A 17,485-nucleotide genomic window follows, 5' to 3' on the forward strand; every position below is an offset into this window, starting at 1 on the left:
ATATTTATTTCGTTGGATAATTAATATAAAAGTTTTCCCAAAAACATTTTTAACAAAGGGTTCTCGATGATCAGAAGAGAAGTTCACCAAATATCTGCCAGAAAATGGAACAAATATCCTTCCATCTTTGCTTTATTACGTTTGCAACGCTTCTTTTGCTCATTCTTGCGGTTGCGGCTCCACATTTTTAGGTAAAAACTTAATCCATTATCTCTCCAGGTTCAGGAAGCACTTCTGTTTCCTTGAAACTGTTATCTTCTTTTCTCAGCTCCTCGAGCATCTCTTCTCTGCGGCAGAGACTCTGCCTTTCTAACTTCAACATTGTTTCCATCACTTACTAAAAAAAAGCCACAACATACAACGGAGCTTATAAGAGGAAAACATCTTTTTGGAGGGTTGCAACAAAAGTGTTGGTTTGGCTCTTATGTTATTCATCATTAGGATCATGGAACCTTAACTTCTTAATCTTCATCTTTCCACTGCTTTTATGTCTACACGTTACAGAATCGGTTGATTACAGTTGATCAATGGTTTAGTATACACTTAAATTTAGCTTTTGTAACTCTTCTCTGCTAGTGCTAGTGTGTTATTTTTAAGAGCTACAATCAGAGACGTTTCTCTAAAATAAGTTTTTCGTTAACACTTTGGTGAAAATGTACTTAACAAGCGTTATATTGAAAATGTCTTTAAAACAGAAAGTGATCCGATATATTAGTATTACAAAGAGAAAGTTTGGTCACAAAAGTAACAACATTGGGAGTGAGGTGAAATTTGCACAACTATTCTTCAATCTTTGCCTTCTTCCGAGCCAAAAACCGTTCTCTAGCAGCAGCAATCGCATCCTCGCTTTTCTTGTTGTTGACAATGGCGGCCTTGGGAGCTTCTTTTGCTTCCTCTTTCGTTGATGCGTCTTTCTCTTCTCTAACATCTGAACCAATCTTCTTCTCAGATGCATCTTGCTCCTCTTCTTCTTCTTCTTGGGGTTCCATACTTCTCTTACGGCTTGGTCCAATATCTTGAGATTCACGCAACACTTGCTTCTCCGGCGACTCTGCTTTCTTCTTCTCTTCTTTCCTCAGCTCCTCCTTCAGCTTCTCAGCCTTTCTTTGTTCCTCCAGCTTCTCTGCCTCTTCCTCTTCCTTACCTCGAGCTCCAAACGCAACGTTTTTATCAATGTTGAAGTAGAAGTCACTCAAGTCCTTCTTCTTTGTAACCTAACCAAAGATGAAAAAACAAACAAAATCAGTTTCAAGCTGAAACTATAAAGGGATTTACAAACACTTACATCATCTTTTGCCTCACGAATCTCACGGAGCCTTTCTTCAGCAAGCCACTTCTTTTGCTCCTCTAGCTTCTTCTTATACGCGCCCGTTACAAACTTCTCTTTACCGGAGTAAAGATGCTCGTCCTTCTCCCTCTCCTTGGCGAGCTTCCTCTCGTAAACAATCTCTTGTTCCTTGTTTCTCTGTTCCGCCTTCTTCATCAAATGATGCACATACTTTGGCTGTAAAATCACAACAAACAAAATAAGCAAAACTAATTCTAGATCAGAAATTTGCCATTTTATTATTACCTTGCGATCTTGACGATCTTGCAGTTTAGGAACGACGGCTTTGTGTTTAATGTCGTCGTAAACTTCATCGTATGCAAAAGCAGAAGGATCCTCCTCCAACGCTTTCTTATGCTGCTCCTCAATCTAATCAAACACATTAACAGTTAAAGATAAAACTAAATTGAAAAGTAAAGAAACAGAGTGATAACAGGGAGGGAAACGTTACTTCTTTAAGAGATTTGGCCTTTGAAGCTTGACGAGAGATCTCCTTCTCGACATCACCTTCGTCTTCGTCTTCATCGAAAATCGAAGCGCGGCGAGGTATTATTGGCTGCTTCTTCTGAGCCGGAGCCCTGATTTGCAATCCGTACTTCTTCATTCTTCAACCCAAATCTATCTAGAATATTCTGATTAATTCCAACCAAAAGATGGGTGGGTGTAAGGTGGAGCTGGGATCGATTAGGGTTCCGGTTCACGGTGTGATTGTGCCAAGAATATGGAAGCTGGCTAAGGGAGATGAATATAAAGGGCTACTGGGCCGCGTACGCAAAATAAATTCAGCCCAATTAAATAACGGCCCAGGGAATATAGAGACGAGAATTGGTTCATCCACTACCTCACGTAGAATGTTGTGTGTTTGTGGGTAATAGCCATTGTTTACGTCCTACAACAAATTTGACCAAAAAAATATTAGAGTGAATTTGCTCAAAATCCTAAAAGAATTTGGATATTAGGGATTTGCTATAGGAGATGGGAAAATGGTAATGATAAGGGGAAGAAAATTGGGGAGATTTAGTGTGTCGAATGCAAATAGAGTGAATTTGGTGTGTAGAGAGTGCAATTATTCAAAATATAACTTCTTACAATAATTAAAAATGATATATAAACTATTCTATATTTTTTTTTAAATCGTATTTGCAGCTGCGGATGGAATTTTTTTTTGTTTCTAAGAAAACCTTAATTTAAAACAAAAATAAGAAAATTTTAATAAAAATTATATTTTCGAAAAATATGAATATATTTATATTTTAAATTTTATGACCGATAACTAGTATAAAATTTATTTATAATAACTTTAAACCAAAATTTAATTATAAAATTTGATTGTACACTAAATATATTTAATTGGTTTAAAGTTGAAAAATATTTGTTTGATTTATAAATTTAATATTAATCTTAATAAAAGAAAAAAATCTACTTAAAATTATAGATTTCATCTGAACTAAATAAAAGTGGTATTACTATAATTATATTGAATTGATAACTTTTATCTATTAATTTTAACACAAAAACATTTTATCTATTATATTAAAATAGAAGTACACTATGAAACTAAAATTTTTCTAACGTGTGATTTATGATTTATTGGACTAAAATTTTTAGTGGTTAGTGCTTCATGTAAAATCTTTTCAAATATTAGTGGTTAGTGCTTCATGTAGAAATTTATCTTCAGAAATTTTTTTGTTTTTAACATTTGTTTTTCTTTTGTCAGTTATTTATTTAGTTAAACTAAATTTCAATAAAATAATATTCTAAACCCTAATTCTATAGAAAAATCAGTCAATTCCTACATTAACAGAAGCTAACAGTCCTAATTAATACATCAACACGTCAACTGTATGAGAATATATATTAGCTAGTATACAATTCAATTTCCATATATTAATTGGTTTTAACATACGTAAAATAAATTGTCTATTACGTGTATGTATGTTAAAACCAAATTTTGAAAGTTTGTATATGAAAATTAAAGCTAATCCTAATTGATATATGTTTTCGTACAGGTGTGTTCATATATTGATCGGAACTGCTACCTTATGTTGATATAAGAATCAACCGATTTATCTTGTTTCTATACGATAGTCTTTGATCTAAATTTAACATTTAACTAGATTTTGACCCGCCCTTTAAAGGGCGGGTATATGTTTTGTTTTATGTTTTTTTAAAATGATTTAATTTAATTTTTGTGTGTTTTATAATTATATTAGTGTTTAATATTAATTTAATTTAATATACTTTTGGTGACTATATTCAATATGTCAAGTTGCATAATTATACACTTGTACCATATGTATTTCAGAAACTATTTTAAAACTTTATTCCTAAAGTTTGTAACATATTATATTTACTTAATAGTTACCTAACATAATTTAGTCAAGAATATTTATATCCTAATCGCCCCAAAAATAAAAATCTCATACTCTATTAGACATGATCTATATACTCGAACAGTTCTTAAATTATTATATTCGAAAACTAATATCAAACTCAACCCGCAACTAAAACCGAATAATTTTTTTTGAAAAATGTTTAAAGAAATATTGTTTAACATATTCTGTTATATATATATATATATATATATATAGTTGGGTTAAAATGGTCTTCACTAACTTTAAGTAGAATCACATTTAATAAATATTTTTTATTCGAATAACCTATTTAAAACATTTTTATTCGAATAACCTATTTAAAACCCATTAAACTAAATGAGTTTATATGAATATTTATTTTTATTAAAAATTCACTTAAACCAGTTAAACTCCGTCAATCATAAAATTAAATTTTAATAGTAACCCGCTTCCACCATTAATTAATATTAATATTAGTTGAATTTTAAAGTTTCATAAGAAATATAATATCCTACGTACATCACGTCGTTTATTTTCTAAAAATTGTATCATGGAAATGGTATTTCGTTTATTTTCCAAATCACAGATCTGTTTGATAAATTCAAAACTTTATTTGAAAGAAAAAAATAACTGTTTTTGGTAGGAACAGTTATAACGTGGATTTTAATAACTTTTAGAAGGTGGTTATCTAAAGTGGTTATATGATATTTAGATAAATCATTTAAATACAGTTATAAAATATGTTGGACCCAATTAATATCAATTGGATATGTTGAAGAATTAATAGTATTGATTGAAAGATTTGTTTAAAATTATATCTGATCATTATTTATATTGTTGTTTTTTTATCAATATCTTTTGTTGAAATTGTTTGTTGTTAGGAGATTCAATTTTAATATCGTTACTAGATTTTAACGTGCTTTTTTATTAAATTTTTAATTTTTAATATATTTTTATTTGAGATTATATAATTTCGGTTATACTTTTATGTATTATTTTTTTTGGATTGTGTATATTGATTATTAGCTGAAAAAACTGTACCCAACGTTAGAATAAACATGTTTGTTTTGCATTTAATATATAAACAAAACGTATTTCTGTGTCTGGATCAATGTACGGTGGAACCGTGGAACATATGACTTACGTTAGCCGACAAAAAAATGTTGATTTATGTTTAGAGTATAGTTTTCACAAATGCAATTTGGCTGTAAAAAACTTACATTTTTGGTCTAGGCAGTAGTGTGATACTCGTCGTTAATGGTAACGTCAGAAGAAGTGTGGTATGTGAAACTTCGACGTATTTTTTTTGTTATTTTTGTGGCGCATAATCACAGAACGTGGAGATTCATTGAACCCTCTAGATTGGAATTTGACTTTAGTGAAATTCTCGTAGGCACCGTGTCCTTTTAACTTTTAAATAATAGATTTCCACCTGTCCAAAAAGTGATTGGGATTTTCTTTGTTTTCTGCCGAAAAAAACTTCATCGATGTTTCACGAAAAATATTATTTTGATATTTTATAATGATTAAAATACATTTATATGTTTAACAACTATTTCTATTTAATTAAAAGTATTTGAAATAAACAAAATTATTTATAAATTAATTATTTTTCTAGAAAGGACAATTTTATATAACAAAAAATGTCAAAACAGTTTTTTATGAAACAAAAAGAATGTTTAAGATTTTTAAAAAAAATTAAATCAGATGATATTTTTAATTTACATTGTAAAATTTATTAACATAGTATATTATAAACTGATACTAGGTTAAAATTTATTTTATTAGTAATGAAATGATTACCTCAATAGTTAATAAAATTTTTGTCTAGAAAATATAAAATTTTAAAATAGTTTCACATATTTAATTATAAAAATCATCTATTTTTAAAATATTAAATTTTTTATTAAAAATATTTTTTGGTCGATTTTTCATATTTTCAAAATATTAAAAGCGGATTCAAAAAACATTGTGGATCTAGCGGATCGAGAAGAGTAAATAGATTAAATGGAACTAAAGCGGATCAAAAAAATTGTACAGCACAACTGTGAATCAAACAGATCTAGCGTTAAAACATATGCTTGAATGTGAAAATGAATAAAAAGGTGTAAAATACTGTACAAACTTAAATTAATCTATATTAAAATTATAATATTACTAAAAAAAATAAGAAAAAATATTTATTATTTTCATAATTAAAGTGATATTTTAAGAAAAATTTTATAAATGAAAAATCTAATTTTTCGAAGTAACTAGATATACAGCAAAATAATAAAATGAAATATAGTGATACTGTATATGTATAATAAAGCTATGTTTAGATAAAAGTAATTATATTAAAATGAGTTGCATATATGAATTATTAATGAAACTGTGCATTTATTGTAAGTAGAGAAACTTGAACTACTCATAAATATGAATTGATGGAACTTGAACAATATTTTTTTTCTGAAAAAATACACACAAGTTTATATCCTCCTTATCAAAGATTGAATGGAAAGCAAGTGACAGAAAAAAAAGAAAAAAATAATGGAAAGCAAGAAAAAAAGGAGGATATACTTGGCTGTAGGAATTGCGCTATTGTTCTCCAATCAACGTCTTGTCTTTTGTGTATCAATTTTTTAATAATATAAATAATAAGAACCATTTTTTTTGTCGACATAATAAGAACCATTATGAACAGCGAAAACCCCTCATTTGGAGAATGTTTTACTATTAACAAAAGTAGTTCTTTGTCTTTTTCATTTTTCATAAATATAAATCATTATGTTATATTAGTAGCAACAAAACTATAAAAATACATTTTAACACGTAATAAAAATAACATGAAAATAAAGAAACGAAATATCATTTTAAAATTTTATTGTTTTGTTTTAATAATCAAATAGTGTTATTATGATAACAAATACTAAATAAACATTTAAACATAAAATATATTTTTTTTGGTCAAAAACATAAAATATATTAAGATATGAAAATAACATATAATTCTAAACTAAATATAATAATATAAATATTTTAGACCCTTTGATCCGATTGTGTTCCATTTAGTCGGTCCACTTTAGTTTCACTTAATCCTTTTGAATTTTTTCGATCAGCAACGCTTGATCCACTCCTCCGCAACACATGTGTTTTCCGTCCACCAAACTATCCATCTACCAATTCTCAGCCATTTGATTTCGTAGCATTTACTTTTTTCTATCTACTAATTAGCTGTCACTTCAAAATTTAAACGAAACGGGACGTGTAAGCTTACCGTTCACTTGATTTTGGTAGGTCTTCGTCTCTATCTCTTATCTCTTCCCTTTTCCGTCTGGAAATTTCTTTCTATATAACTAAGGTCACTTGTCAGCTATAAGTAGCCTATAACGATAGTTTACTAAGTGCTATTACACACATCTCTTTAGTAACATTTTTCTTCTGAAAAAAAAAAACATTTTTCTTCTGAAACGAGGCAATGCCGACTAGTCAGAAAATCCCAACTTGGGTTGCCGCTGCGGCTATCATTGCCATCTTGGCTGTGGTTTCATATCAGACTCTATTTGCGGCGGACAATGTAGAGGGCACCAAAATGGTTTTGCCATTTGCTAAGACCATTCCAATTCCTGTTGCTGGACCAGAGAGCATCGAGTTCGACCCACAAGGAGAAGGTCCTTATGCTGCCGTCGTGGACGGTCGTATTCTCAAGTGGCGAGGCGATGACCTAGGCTGGGTTGAGTTTGCCCACACATCTCCCCACAGGTTCTTATTTTTCTTCCAACGTTCTCTAGAATACACGGAGACATGCATATATAAGCAAATAAGCAAACCAGTTGATGTGCAAACAGTCCTTAATAATTTATTTTGGTGCTTAGTAACTTAGGTATATAAAAGGTGAATAAATCTATTACTATAAAGAAGAGTGTATCCCTCATGTGAAGACACGTCAGCTGACAGGTCACAAATTCGAAGTTTCCTGGCTTGACACGTATGAAACGCATCGTTTCATTAATGTGTTATTCTCATAATTACGGGCTTGACGTTGGGCCTATGCCGCACGCCTCTTGCGGCCTATCGACCACATATGTGGATGAAACCCTAATTGGTTTGGAGGCAAGCCTTCGTGTTCTTCGTTTCGTTCAGATCGGCGACGTTCCAGTTTCTGCAACGGTGGTTTGGCTTTATTCTTCTTAAATCATCTTAATTCACAATCCCACTATGAAATTATCTTTTGCGCTGTTCCTCGGCGAGATCATGTATAAATATGCTGCAATCTCTTCCCTGCGAATCGCGATATCTACTTCTCTCTTCTACACATCTCACTCATATTCATATTTTTCTGATCACATGGATCTGCTCATGGTCGATCTTAATGTGAGTGATCTTTACTGTTTTATTTTATGTATCAATCGTTATGTGTTAAATTTTTCCGTCGTACTGTTATTATTCTTTTTTTTTCTCATTAGTTCTTTGTTTTTAGAGATATAAAGTCATACTGATCTGATTTATTACTATATGCGAACGGTATTGTGATTATTATCCTTCAGTCAACTTATTTGTTTCCAGCTTCCATTCTTAGGCTCTTTGAGTTATTGTTATTTAACTGGATCGTTTATGATTTGCAGGACCCTCCAGCTCCTATGCCAAAAGATACAAATTTGGATATAACTAGAGCCTTAGTTGGTAAGTAATCTAACACTCACGTCTTTTATATGCTGTTTCGGATGTCTTAAAAATAGATGTTTTCTTTTATATGCAGATGTAAAAAACCATCCGGTTCTCATATATTACAAAGCGTCAGAGGTAAGAAACAGACATCAACTCCTTATTGCCTTTCATATTCTATTCTTAGCTGTTATTGTTTTTGTATATAAAAGACTTTTTGTTGGTTTTTATATGATTAGTTATTTGAAAGACATTGTTTGATGCCTTGATGGTTATGGTGAACTCAATATGACTGCAGCTTAGGACAAGCCGTTGGTGGGGGTGTTTAAGAAAAGTTCAGAGCTCATCAGTCCATAATCTGTATCACAACTTGCTTAACGGTAGGTTCTTTTCTCGAAAGCAAACTTCACTATTCATCATCATTAAAGTGTATATTAACATTTGAAACTTTCTCTTTAAGGTTGGATTGTTATAGAGATGGTTGGTTGTTGGAGGTGAGTAACCATATGTTGGATGGGAGAAGAAGCGAAAAAGCAAGTCAGAGTTAGGATGAGAGAAGAATCTTTCTGCTACATTTGTTGATTTTTTCCTTGATTTATCTTTTTACTGATGGAGATGGCGTGAACAACTGAAGAAATTCACAAAAATTCATCAGGCTGTCATTCAATTGGCTGCAAAAGGAAAAGTAATAGAATACTTTTGTACTAAGCTTTAGCCATACGGCCCATACCTAATATCTTTAGACCGATTTGTGTTACTGTCCTACAGGTTCAAGTACATGAGGGGATGTAGAGAACAATAAAATCCAACAATTGGGAGAAGGAACTTTCGATCAGTAGAATGAAACCTGAAAGAAACATGAGGGCACCTTCTTTTTCTTCATGTGCCTTTGCAGCATAATGATTTAGTGTAGCTTTGTCAACAGATGTCGTTTTTAATTTGCGATGAGCTCTAAGTCGAGCGCCGAAGCCAAAAGAAGATATAAATGCTGGTAGTATTTGTATTTTTTAATAACCAACGTTGATTAAACACTTAAACTTGAGAGGTGCCTGTAATATAAAGATTTTTCATTGTTAACCGTGTGATCGTGTACTATTACCGCAAGCCATGGAATTGGATTAACCAAACTGGTTTAACATCAGTTAAACCTTTCTGATGACAAAAAAAAGTTAAACCTTTCCTAAAACGAATATACAATTTGATAATATTATAATGTAAATAGATACAAATCAATTGTAACTAACGAGCATATGAAAATACATATACAAACTATATAAATTATATCTAGATACAGTAAATGAATTAAAACAAAAAAAAATTTCATCAACAAACATCGTTCCCAATACTACCATCTGTATTATTTTGACACTCTGCACTCTGTTTTCAATTTTTACATTTCCTGCACAAACAACTCTTATGTTATAGTTATACAAATCCCAGATTAATGGCTACATCATTATTAAATTTTGTATCAAATTTACCAAAACATGTAAAAACCTAACTAATATATATAATTTTATATAGCACAAATCATAACCATTTTGAAAATTTTTAAATATTACATCCCGCCCGAAGGGCGGGCCGACCCTAGTAAATAAATAAATAACTCTTTTCATAGAAGTATGTTTTGACAAGTTGTATAACCTAGGAATAACTAGATCTAAAATATTTTGGACTTCTCAACTGCACAACCGACACCTAGTGTTGTTATGTTAGTTATTGCATTTTTTTTTTATTTTCTGAATTCAAATAGTTTATAAGTTTTTTTTTAATTATTTTCTCCTTGTTCTATGAAGAGGGAACTGTTCAAGCCGTGAAGTAGTGCCTACTTGTGGAAGACCATTGGGACTTACTTTTGAGAAGAAAACGGGAGATCTATACATATGCGATGGTTACCTAGGGCTCATGAAGGTTGGACCTCAGGGAGGATTGGCCGAGTTGGTTGTGGACGAGGCCGAAGGTCGCAAAGTTATGTTTGCAAACCAAGGGGATCTTGACGAAGAGGAAGATGTCTTCTATTTCAATGATAGTAGTGACAAGTATCATTTCAGGTATTATTATATCCTTCACCTATGATCCGAGCATTTTTATTTAAATATATTATTTTGTTGTTGTTTTTTTTTAAATAGCTTAAGACCTATGTGTGTTGTTTTACTTGTTTGTCGGTAGGGAGGTATTTTTCGTGGCTGCAAATGGCGAGCGGTCGGGAAGAGTGATCAGATATGATAAGAAGACGAAGGAGGCCAAAGTTGTGATGGACAATCTACGTTGTAATAACGGTTTGGCTCTAAACAAAGACCGGTCTTTTCTAATCGTTTGCGAGTCGGCCACGGGTTTTGTTCATCGATATTGGATAAAAGGTCCTAAAGCTGGGACCCGTGACATCTTTACGAGGGTCCCTGGATACCCTGACAACATCCGGCTGTCACCAAGTGGAGACTTTTGGATCGGCATACACTCCAAGAAATCTCTAGCGGGGCGATTGGTGATGGGGAACAAATGGCTTGGGAAGCTGGTTGAGAAGACAGTGAATTTGGACTTGTTGATTGCCGTGCTGAACGAATTCAAACCGAATGGAATGGCCGTGAAAATCTCTGGGGAGACGGGAGAGATCCTTGAGATACTTGAGGATAAAGAAGGGAAGACGATGAAATATGTGAGTGAGGCTTATGAGAGAGAAGATGGAAAGATATGGTTTGGGTCTGTTTTTTATCCAGCCGTTTGGGTTCTTGATCGCAAGTAACTCTGTTTTTCTTTTTAACTCTGTATTGTTGCAAGCAGTGATGTGTTCTATACAGTATTAATAAATATTTCTTTGTGTGTAACGTTTGTTCTGTCTGTGCCATTGCTAGAGTACTTGCATCATCCACTTTTACATGCTATCTTTTTTTTCCCATGTTTGCCAAATATTTTTCGAGTCACTTGTTCAAAACCTCCATGATTGAGTTTAAAAATGACCGACAGATATTTGTACGGATGAGGTCAAATTATTAGAAAAGAACATGTGAGGTTTGTTAAACATGGTTGAGTTGGACTGACAGATATTGTACGAATGAGGTCAAATCATTAGAAAAGAACATGTGAGGTTTGTTAAACATGGTTGTAATGCGACCGACAGATATTGTACCAATGAGGTCAAATTATTAGACAAGAACATGTGAGGCTTGCAAGGTGAGTAAACAAGCCTAACCGGGAGTCATCACTACTTTAATTTCCAATATATACTGATTATCCGTCGAAAGAGGGTGTTTGAAGATGGTTGTTTCGTATTCAATAGTCTACCATTGCCTCTTATCAGATGTCTACATGTAGGCGAGCAGTAAAGTCGGTACATTACAACCAGTTCTCAGATGGACAAAATCTAAAGCAATCTCACAACTTAGTTTCTAAAACTCTTTGTAGACATAAGGTAGAGAGATGTGTGTAAATATATTAATGATTATCCAGTAACATGTACATTTTTAGTACCTCCAAAATAAACAAAAGGGAAGAAAAGACTATTATTCATCCTTCTCCTTGTCAACTTTCTTCCCAATCCAATTAGCTACAATAGGAGTCAAAGCCACCGTAGGCGGAAACCTTATGGGAGAAGCAGCTTTATGCGCTGCGTAAGCCAAAGCAAAGGCTCCCACTTTCTCTCCCGTCTCATTCGTCGAGATCCCAACCTTCAAACCAAACCCACAAAGCATATCAAAACAACAGCTATTACTCAAACCCAAGAACAAGAAAAACACATAAGTTCAAAAGTAAAACCTTGAGAAGGAGAGCTTGAACATCAACACCAGAAGTAACGAGAGCGTAGCAGAGAGAGAAGGAGATGAGTGAAAGGGTGATGGACGTTGCAAGGTAAGCACCGCCGTACTTTGCAAGCAACTCCTTAGCTTCATCTGTTTTTGACTTCTTCTTATTCTTCTTCTCTCCATCACTTTCTTCATCCTTTGAGGTCAATATCTGTATGTTCATTTCGAAATAGTAAACATATGATCCAAGAAGAGGAAAAGCAAAACCAGAGATTTGAAGAAGACAAAGACAAGAAAGAGACCTTCCACAGACCAACTTCGAGTCCGTATTTCTTGGTAACTTCCTCCGGAGACGACGGCGAAGTGTTCTTCTCCTCGGCTTTCTCTCGGACTGCTCTGCATCTGAATCTCTTCGTATTAGACTCCGACGGAGCTTGAATTGAAGAGAAGAAGAATCGGGTTTTAGGGTTTCTGGTGTGGCATAAGGAAGAGGGAGTGGAAGAAGGAGAGACTTGCAGAATCATCGCCATTGTTTTCAGCCACCAAAAATGCGAAGTTAATCATTTTACCTCTTCTTATTTGTGTTCTGTACACACAAATATTACCGTAGTTAATTCTAATTATTTAAACAAAGTTACCTTTTTATTAAATATGAGTTTATTAAATTTCGTGTTAATCATTTGGAATTTAGAAGATGCTTTAGGAGTACAGAAGAACAAAGACAAGGAGGCAAACGATTATCCATGTCCCTGGGTAAAATAATGTTAAGTGGATGAGGTTGTTTTCGTTTTGAAACACTCAACACACGTACGGCTAGAATGCACGCCAAGTCGCCAGACCATACATCTCAAATAAGTTTTTTTTTCCCTTTTTTCTTGTTCAAATACATTCTCTATATATATCATCAACTTAATTACATGGGAACTTATTGAAAATTAACTTTTCCAATAAACATATGCATTAGTTTGCCAATACTACTCATATTAATAAAAAATAATTTCAGAAGTGTATGAAAAGAACAAATACACTCATAAGAATTTACATGCTTTACTATATAAAACTGAATTCAAAAATTTGAATTTGCTGATATAATCTTTTAGAATATGTATTATTTTCGTTTTTATAATAGTTTTCAATAACAATAAACTGTAAATCCAAATATTATGATATTTTTGACTGAATGTATTTTTAAAAAATGGTAAGCAATTTATAATATTTTAAATTGTCTCTTAAATACGGTAGTTTTCCTATTTTTTCTAGACTGTTTAGTCAAGATTTTGCCGAATACATAATTTCTCTTAAATACTGTAGATTTCCTTTTTTTTATTCTCTAGACTGATTCATCAAGATTTTGATGAAAATGTTTAAATTTGAATTTATAGTATATTTCCATATTTTGAATGTTTGAAAAAATCAGTTTCAGAATTGAAAATTTTAAATTTTTGAGAAAACAAAATTCATTATATTATTTGATTGATAATTTTAAATGAATATATTCAGTTTTGTATTCATATGATATACTTACTCCAATCATATAATTAAATTAAGCTGGATTAATATGATGGACAATCAATTTATATATAATACGTATAAGCAATTAAAATATTCAAAATGATAATCTTTTTCTTGCGATATTAAATAATTAAATTATCATAAACTATTGACTTTTACTGAAAAGTTGTACCTATGGTATAAATACGGTATACACATACATGTTTATTTATTCAGTTTGTTACCAAAACAATTAAATAAACAAAGAGGTTTGAAAGAATATAAATAACGAACGCATTGATTATGTAACGATCATAAAAGTGTCAAAAATCAAATCCGTTTAATTTATAGTTTAAACAATTGATTTTCATTAATTTATGGTTTTAGAGGTGGATTCACATGAGCTAGTTTTATTGATGCATTTAATTTTTAAATGAACAACCAATATAATATAGGGACAATCAATAAAATAAGTTTTTAAAAGTTTAATGAACAGTGAATAGCACTGGTGGTAATACTAGTAAACTAGGTGTTTTGCCCGCGCATGCGGGCATAAATTTCTTATAAATACTTATTAGTTTATGTCTTATTAATCTAAAACCAGTATAATAAATTATTATTTATGTTTTTAAATAGTTAAATCAAACATCAAAATATTTATATATGTCAAATAATTTTAATCAAAATATATACTTATTATTGTGTTAAGTTTTTTTTAAAACACTCATATTTTAGAGATAGTTTAGAAAATATATTTATATTTTTGGTTGACTAATATTTAATAATAAATTGTTTTGTATCTTAATTTTTTTTAACTTTTATAATAAAAATATTTTTTCAGATAGGCACAAAAAAGAATATATATAGAAGAATTATCTTTTTTGATAATTCTAAAATATTATTTTGTAATCAATTATTTAATATAGCATATACATATAAACTTTATATCATTAAAATAAATTAGTGAATAGTTAGAAACTAATAATAAATTAATAACCTATCTAAAAGTCTAAAACCTAATAAAATATGACAAATAAGAAAAGCTAATATAAGATATTAATTTAATATTAATAAAATAAAATTCGTTTTTATTTATATAGAATATTCATCAAGGCTATTATTTCATAAATTTAATATTAATAAAATTAAATTCGTTTTATTTATATAAAATATTCATCAATGCTATTATTTTAAATTAATGATTTAGTGACTCAGCTCAAACAAATAATACATCAATGATAATTTAGTTTAAACTTAATAAAAATATGATAAATAAACAAAATTAACTAAAATCATGGAGAACATGACAACTAAGCAAAATCACTTCATAAATAATAGTATAGATAGATACATAAAATAGAGTAAAAATCAAATGCTATAACTTTTAGGAATAAATAATAGTATTAAATTTCTGTTAGAATTTTTGTTGGGATATTAATAAATAAATAAAAATACATTTATTAAATTTTATACGGAATTTTCTAAATAAAATTTCATCCATGCAAAAATCATAATTCCTATTTTAATATAAGATTTTTATAACACCTAATTCGTAATTCACTCTTACTATAAATTAAATACTGTTGTATAAGACCAATTCTTTCTGTTCACAATTTAACTACTATCAGAACTTTTCTTTTTCAAACTATAAACTATTAGAACCCCCTATAGATATCATATTTCTATATGTCAATTTATCAACAGTAAATTTTTTAAATATATAAATTTTAATTTAACTATGCAATAGAATGTTATAATATCGCTAATATAAAAAGCGAGAGAAACTGTTATGAGTATATATGTTGGGTTAGAATTTCTCAAATATATAGTATTCGTAATTTTTTATTTATTACAAAAAGAACATTGATAATGAAAAACGTGTGTATCGTAAATCTTATGTTGTGTTTCACCTTTTGTTTTAGCAATTTTTACCTTAACAAAATAAAACTCCACAAAAGCACAAACAAAGAGAAGCCAAAAACCATACAAATCGTGTCTTGAGCTTTTTCTCTCCTCTCTTTCTTCTTTCTCCACTGTGTCTTCATCTCCACGTATTCCTCATACCTTCTTTTACCACACTCATCTTTACAACTTCTCCTCCCTTCCAACAACCCTTGTAATATAACCACACTTTCCCTTCCTTTCAGACACTTTCCTTCTATGTCCTCCACTTGCAACCTCACCTCCCTCACGTGCACTTCCCCTCCAACTTCCTCGTCCACTTCTTTCCACGTCTCCGCCGATCCACACGACACGACCGCCGCTACCTCCGCCGCTCTCTTCCCCATCACCATCCCCACCACCGTCGAAAATCTAATCTCCAAATCTCCGGTCAACCAGTTCCGCGTCGCCGAAACTGCGTCCCTGCTCGATATATTAGCCGCGCGTTTCTTTACCGGATCGATCAGTATCCAGTTGAGCTTCATGCTTTCTTCCATATCTCTCACCCACGCTTCGTAGTCCCCACCGGGGTATGGAACCCGGGTATTAACCGATTCTTTCGCGTCAAGGATATCGACCCGAAAAGGAGCCGACAAAAACCATCGTCCTGTTTCCATCTCTTGGACCTTAGAGTAGATTAATTCTCCTCGGTAATACAGGTCAACGGCTGAGATTAATCCAGTTGTTGGTGGATCGTCTTTTTCAGACGGCCATGTGTGTTCACTGAACGGGTACGAGTCAGCGAAGAAGGAGCGGTACCCGGAAGGGAAGGAGGAGATGGCCTTGATGATACGTGGATCGTCGATAGAAGGCCACGTGGCGGTGGAGAGTTCTTGCCAGAGCTTATGTTCGGTGCAGAGAGTTTGGAGATAAGAGGATGTTGATGCGGTGGAGGTAAGCGTCGGACCGTCGAGTCTGGTTAGGATTTGGGTTTGAATGATGTCAGGATGAAGGGTTGAGATTGAATCACCGTTGCTACATGCCATTTAGAAATGGGAGAATTTTTTTTTTTTGTGTGTGTGTGTGAAAAGGAATGTATAACGAGATGATTATATAATGAATGAAGTAATGATATAAGGAGGCGATGGTTCAGTCAACCGTTGCTCCTTTTAGACTATTCTATTTCGATCGAGGTGCATGATTGTATGTATTTTTTCTATGTTTCTGTAGATAAATAAATGTATATACACGCTCTATTTATTACAAATCTTTTCAAAACTTATCTTAGTAGACAGATCACGTAATCTCTGCAACGAATTTCATATTTTCCACGTTACTTTTCTTATTGAGTTGACTTTTCAAGCTTTTTGGTATCGCTCGGATTTTGAAAACCAGGAGGATACTTTTTGTTTTGATGATCGGTTAAAATAGCTTCATTTTAAAGAACAAATCACTTTTCTTTTTTTCTGGCCAGTCAGAACCGGTGGTCTTAATTAGTGGCTCTTTCCTTTTTTTTTGTCAACCAATTAGTGGCTCTTTCTTAAACCAACATTTTTTTTTTGAAGATTAAATTTGTTTTTTAATTCTATACAATAAAAGGAATGAGAAAGAATCTTAAACCAACATTTTCACAATATGATTGAATTAGGGTGCATTAGTTTTGTTCTATGCTTATTGGTGGTGGTACTAATCTCCTGTATTAAAATTGTAGTGGTTATAGTAGAATAACAGGCACATAAATTTATAGTAGTTAGGGCCCTTACGGGGTAGGTATTATAGAAAATAAGAAAAATCTATATATTTTATTTTTCAGCATTTTTTTATAACAGGCAGTTAAAAGTTGAAGAAATTTTCTCTTTAAAATATTTAATTAAAGATATTTGATACATATGATATGTTTGTTTTGTATCCTATAAAAGACGCCGTTGTTGTCGTGATAGTTATACATTTTATTTACTGAAAGCTTAGTTATACATTAGCAAGTAGACGTACCGTAATCAAGATACTCTGAATGTAATTAGTGAGTGAATTAGTGTTTTCGTGTTAGT

The 17,485-nt window shown here is 31.7% G+C and overlaps 5 protein-coding genes across 5 annotated transcripts; 2 read left to right on the forward strand and 3 right to left on the reverse strand.

The window, feature by feature from the left end:
- Positions 1-654: 654 nt before the first annotated feature.
- On the reverse strand, positions 655-2,050 carry LOC108848903 (uncharacterized). Its single transcript, XM_018622357.2, has 4 exons — positions 1,779-2,050; positions 1,574-1,696; positions 1,286-1,504; positions 655-1,214 (listed from the first exon to the last, which is right to left on the reverse strand). Exons 1-4 carry the CDS (start codon positions 1,929-1,931, stop codon positions 780-782), a joined length of 930 nt encoding a protein of 309 aa, XP_018477859.2. The 5' UTR covers positions 1,932-2,050; the 3' UTR covers positions 655-779.
- Positions 2,051-7,027: 4,977 nt separating this feature from the next.
- Positions 7,028-11,150, forward strand: LOC108849281 (protein STRICTOSIDINE SYNTHASE-LIKE 9-like). Its single transcript, XM_057007783.1, has 3 exons — positions 7,028-7,422; positions 10,122-10,376; positions 10,495-11,150. The coding sequence occupies exons 1-3, from the start codon at positions 7,139-7,141 to the stop codon at positions 11,066-11,068; spliced, it is 1,113 nt and encodes a 370-aa protein (XP_056863763.1). The 5' UTR covers positions 7,028-7,138; the 3' UTR covers positions 11,069-11,150.
- On the forward strand, positions 7,421-9,402 carry LOC108809806 (uncharacterized). Its single transcript, XM_057007784.1, has 6 exons — positions 7,421-8,034; positions 8,286-8,343; positions 8,420-8,463; positions 8,624-8,705; positions 8,786-9,010; positions 9,094-9,402. The coding sequence occupies exons 1-5, from the start codon at positions 7,879-7,881 to the stop codon at positions 8,821-8,823; spliced, it is 378 nt and encodes a 125-aa protein (XP_056863764.1). The 5' UTR covers positions 7,421-7,878; the 3' UTR covers positions 8,824-9,010; positions 9,094-9,402.
- A 585-nt stretch (positions 11,151-11,735) lies between the features above and the next one.
- LOC108851390 (uncharacterized) lies at positions 11,736-12,795 on the reverse strand. Its single transcript, XM_018624812.2, has 3 exons — positions 12,368-12,795; positions 12,079-12,276; positions 11,736-11,990 (listed from the first exon to the last, which is right to left on the reverse strand). Exons 1-3 carry the CDS (start codon positions 12,593-12,595, stop codon positions 11,826-11,828), a joined length of 591 nt encoding a protein of 196 aa, XP_018480314.2. The 5' UTR covers positions 12,596-12,795; the 3' UTR covers positions 11,736-11,825.
- Positions 12,796-15,382: 2,587 nt separating this feature from the next.
- On the reverse strand, positions 15,383-16,686 carry LOC108838407 (F-box protein At2g27310). The gene has a single exon (XM_018611349.2). The coding sequence runs from the start codon at positions 16,481-16,483 to the stop codon at positions 15,485-15,487; it is 999 nt and encodes a 332-aa protein (XP_018466851.1). The 5' UTR covers positions 16,484-16,686; the 3' UTR covers positions 15,383-15,484.
- Positions 16,687-17,485: the final 799 nt, after the last annotated feature.

The sequence above is a fragment of the Raphanus sativus genome, chromosome 4, assembly GCF_000801105.2.
Source record: "Raphanus sativus cultivar WK10039 chromosome 4, ASM80110v3, whole genome shotgun sequence".
NCBI lineage: Eukaryota > Viridiplantae > Streptophyta > Magnoliopsida > Brassicales > Brassicaceae > Raphanus > Raphanus sativus.

Coding starts and splice junctions, on each gene's coding strand:
- LOC108848903 (XM_018622357.2), bottom strand. CDS start 1,931: ATGAAGAAGTACGGATTGCAAATCAGGGCTCCGGCTCAGAAGAAGCAG. Junction 1,697..1,778: donor AGGCCAAATCTCTTAAAGAA/GTAACGTTTCCC, acceptor GTGTTTGATTAG/ATTGAGGAGCAGCATAAGAA. Junction 1,215..1,285: donor TTCGTGAGGCAAAAGATGAT/GTAAGTGTTTGT, acceptor ATCTTTGGTTAG/GTTACAAAGAAGAAGGACTT.
- LOC108849281 (XM_057007783.1), top strand. CDS start 7,139: ATGCCGACTAGTCAGAAAATCCCAACTTGGGTTGCCGCTGCGGCTATC. Junction 7,423..10,121: donor GCCCACACATCTCCCCACAG/GTTCTTATTTTT, acceptor TGTTCTATGAAG/AGGGAACTGTTCAAGCCGTG. Junction 10,377..10,494: donor AGTGACAAGTATCATTTCAG/GTATTATTATAT, acceptor GTTTGTCGGTAG/GGAGGTATTTTTCGTGGCTG.
- LOC108809806 (XM_057007784.1), top strand. CDS start 7,879: ATGAAATTATCTTTTGCGCTGTTCCTCGGCGAGATCATGTATAAATAT. Junction 8,344..8,419: donor TATAACTAGAGCCTTAGTTG/GTAAGTAATCTA, acceptor TTTTATATGCAG/ATGTAAAAAACCATCCGGTT. Junction 8,706..8,785: donor GTATCACAACTTGCTTAACG/GTAGGTTCTTTT, acceptor TTTCTCTTTAAG/GTTGGATTGTTATAGAGATG.
- LOC108851390 (XM_018624812.2), bottom strand. CDS start 12,595: ATGGCGATGATTCTGCAAGTCTCTCCTTCTTCCACTCCCTCTTCCTTA. Junction 12,277..12,367: donor TCGAAGTTGGTCTGTGGAAG/GTCTCTTTCTTG, acceptor ATGAACATACAG/ATATTGACCTCAAAGGATGA. Junction 11,991..12,078: donor TTCAAGCTCTCCTTCTCAAG/GTTTTACTTTTG, acceptor TTTGGTTTGAAG/GTTGGGATCTCGACGAATGA.
- LOC108838407 (XM_018611349.2), bottom strand. CDS start 16,483: ATGGCATGTAGCAACGGTGATTCAATCTCAACCCTTCATCCTGACATC.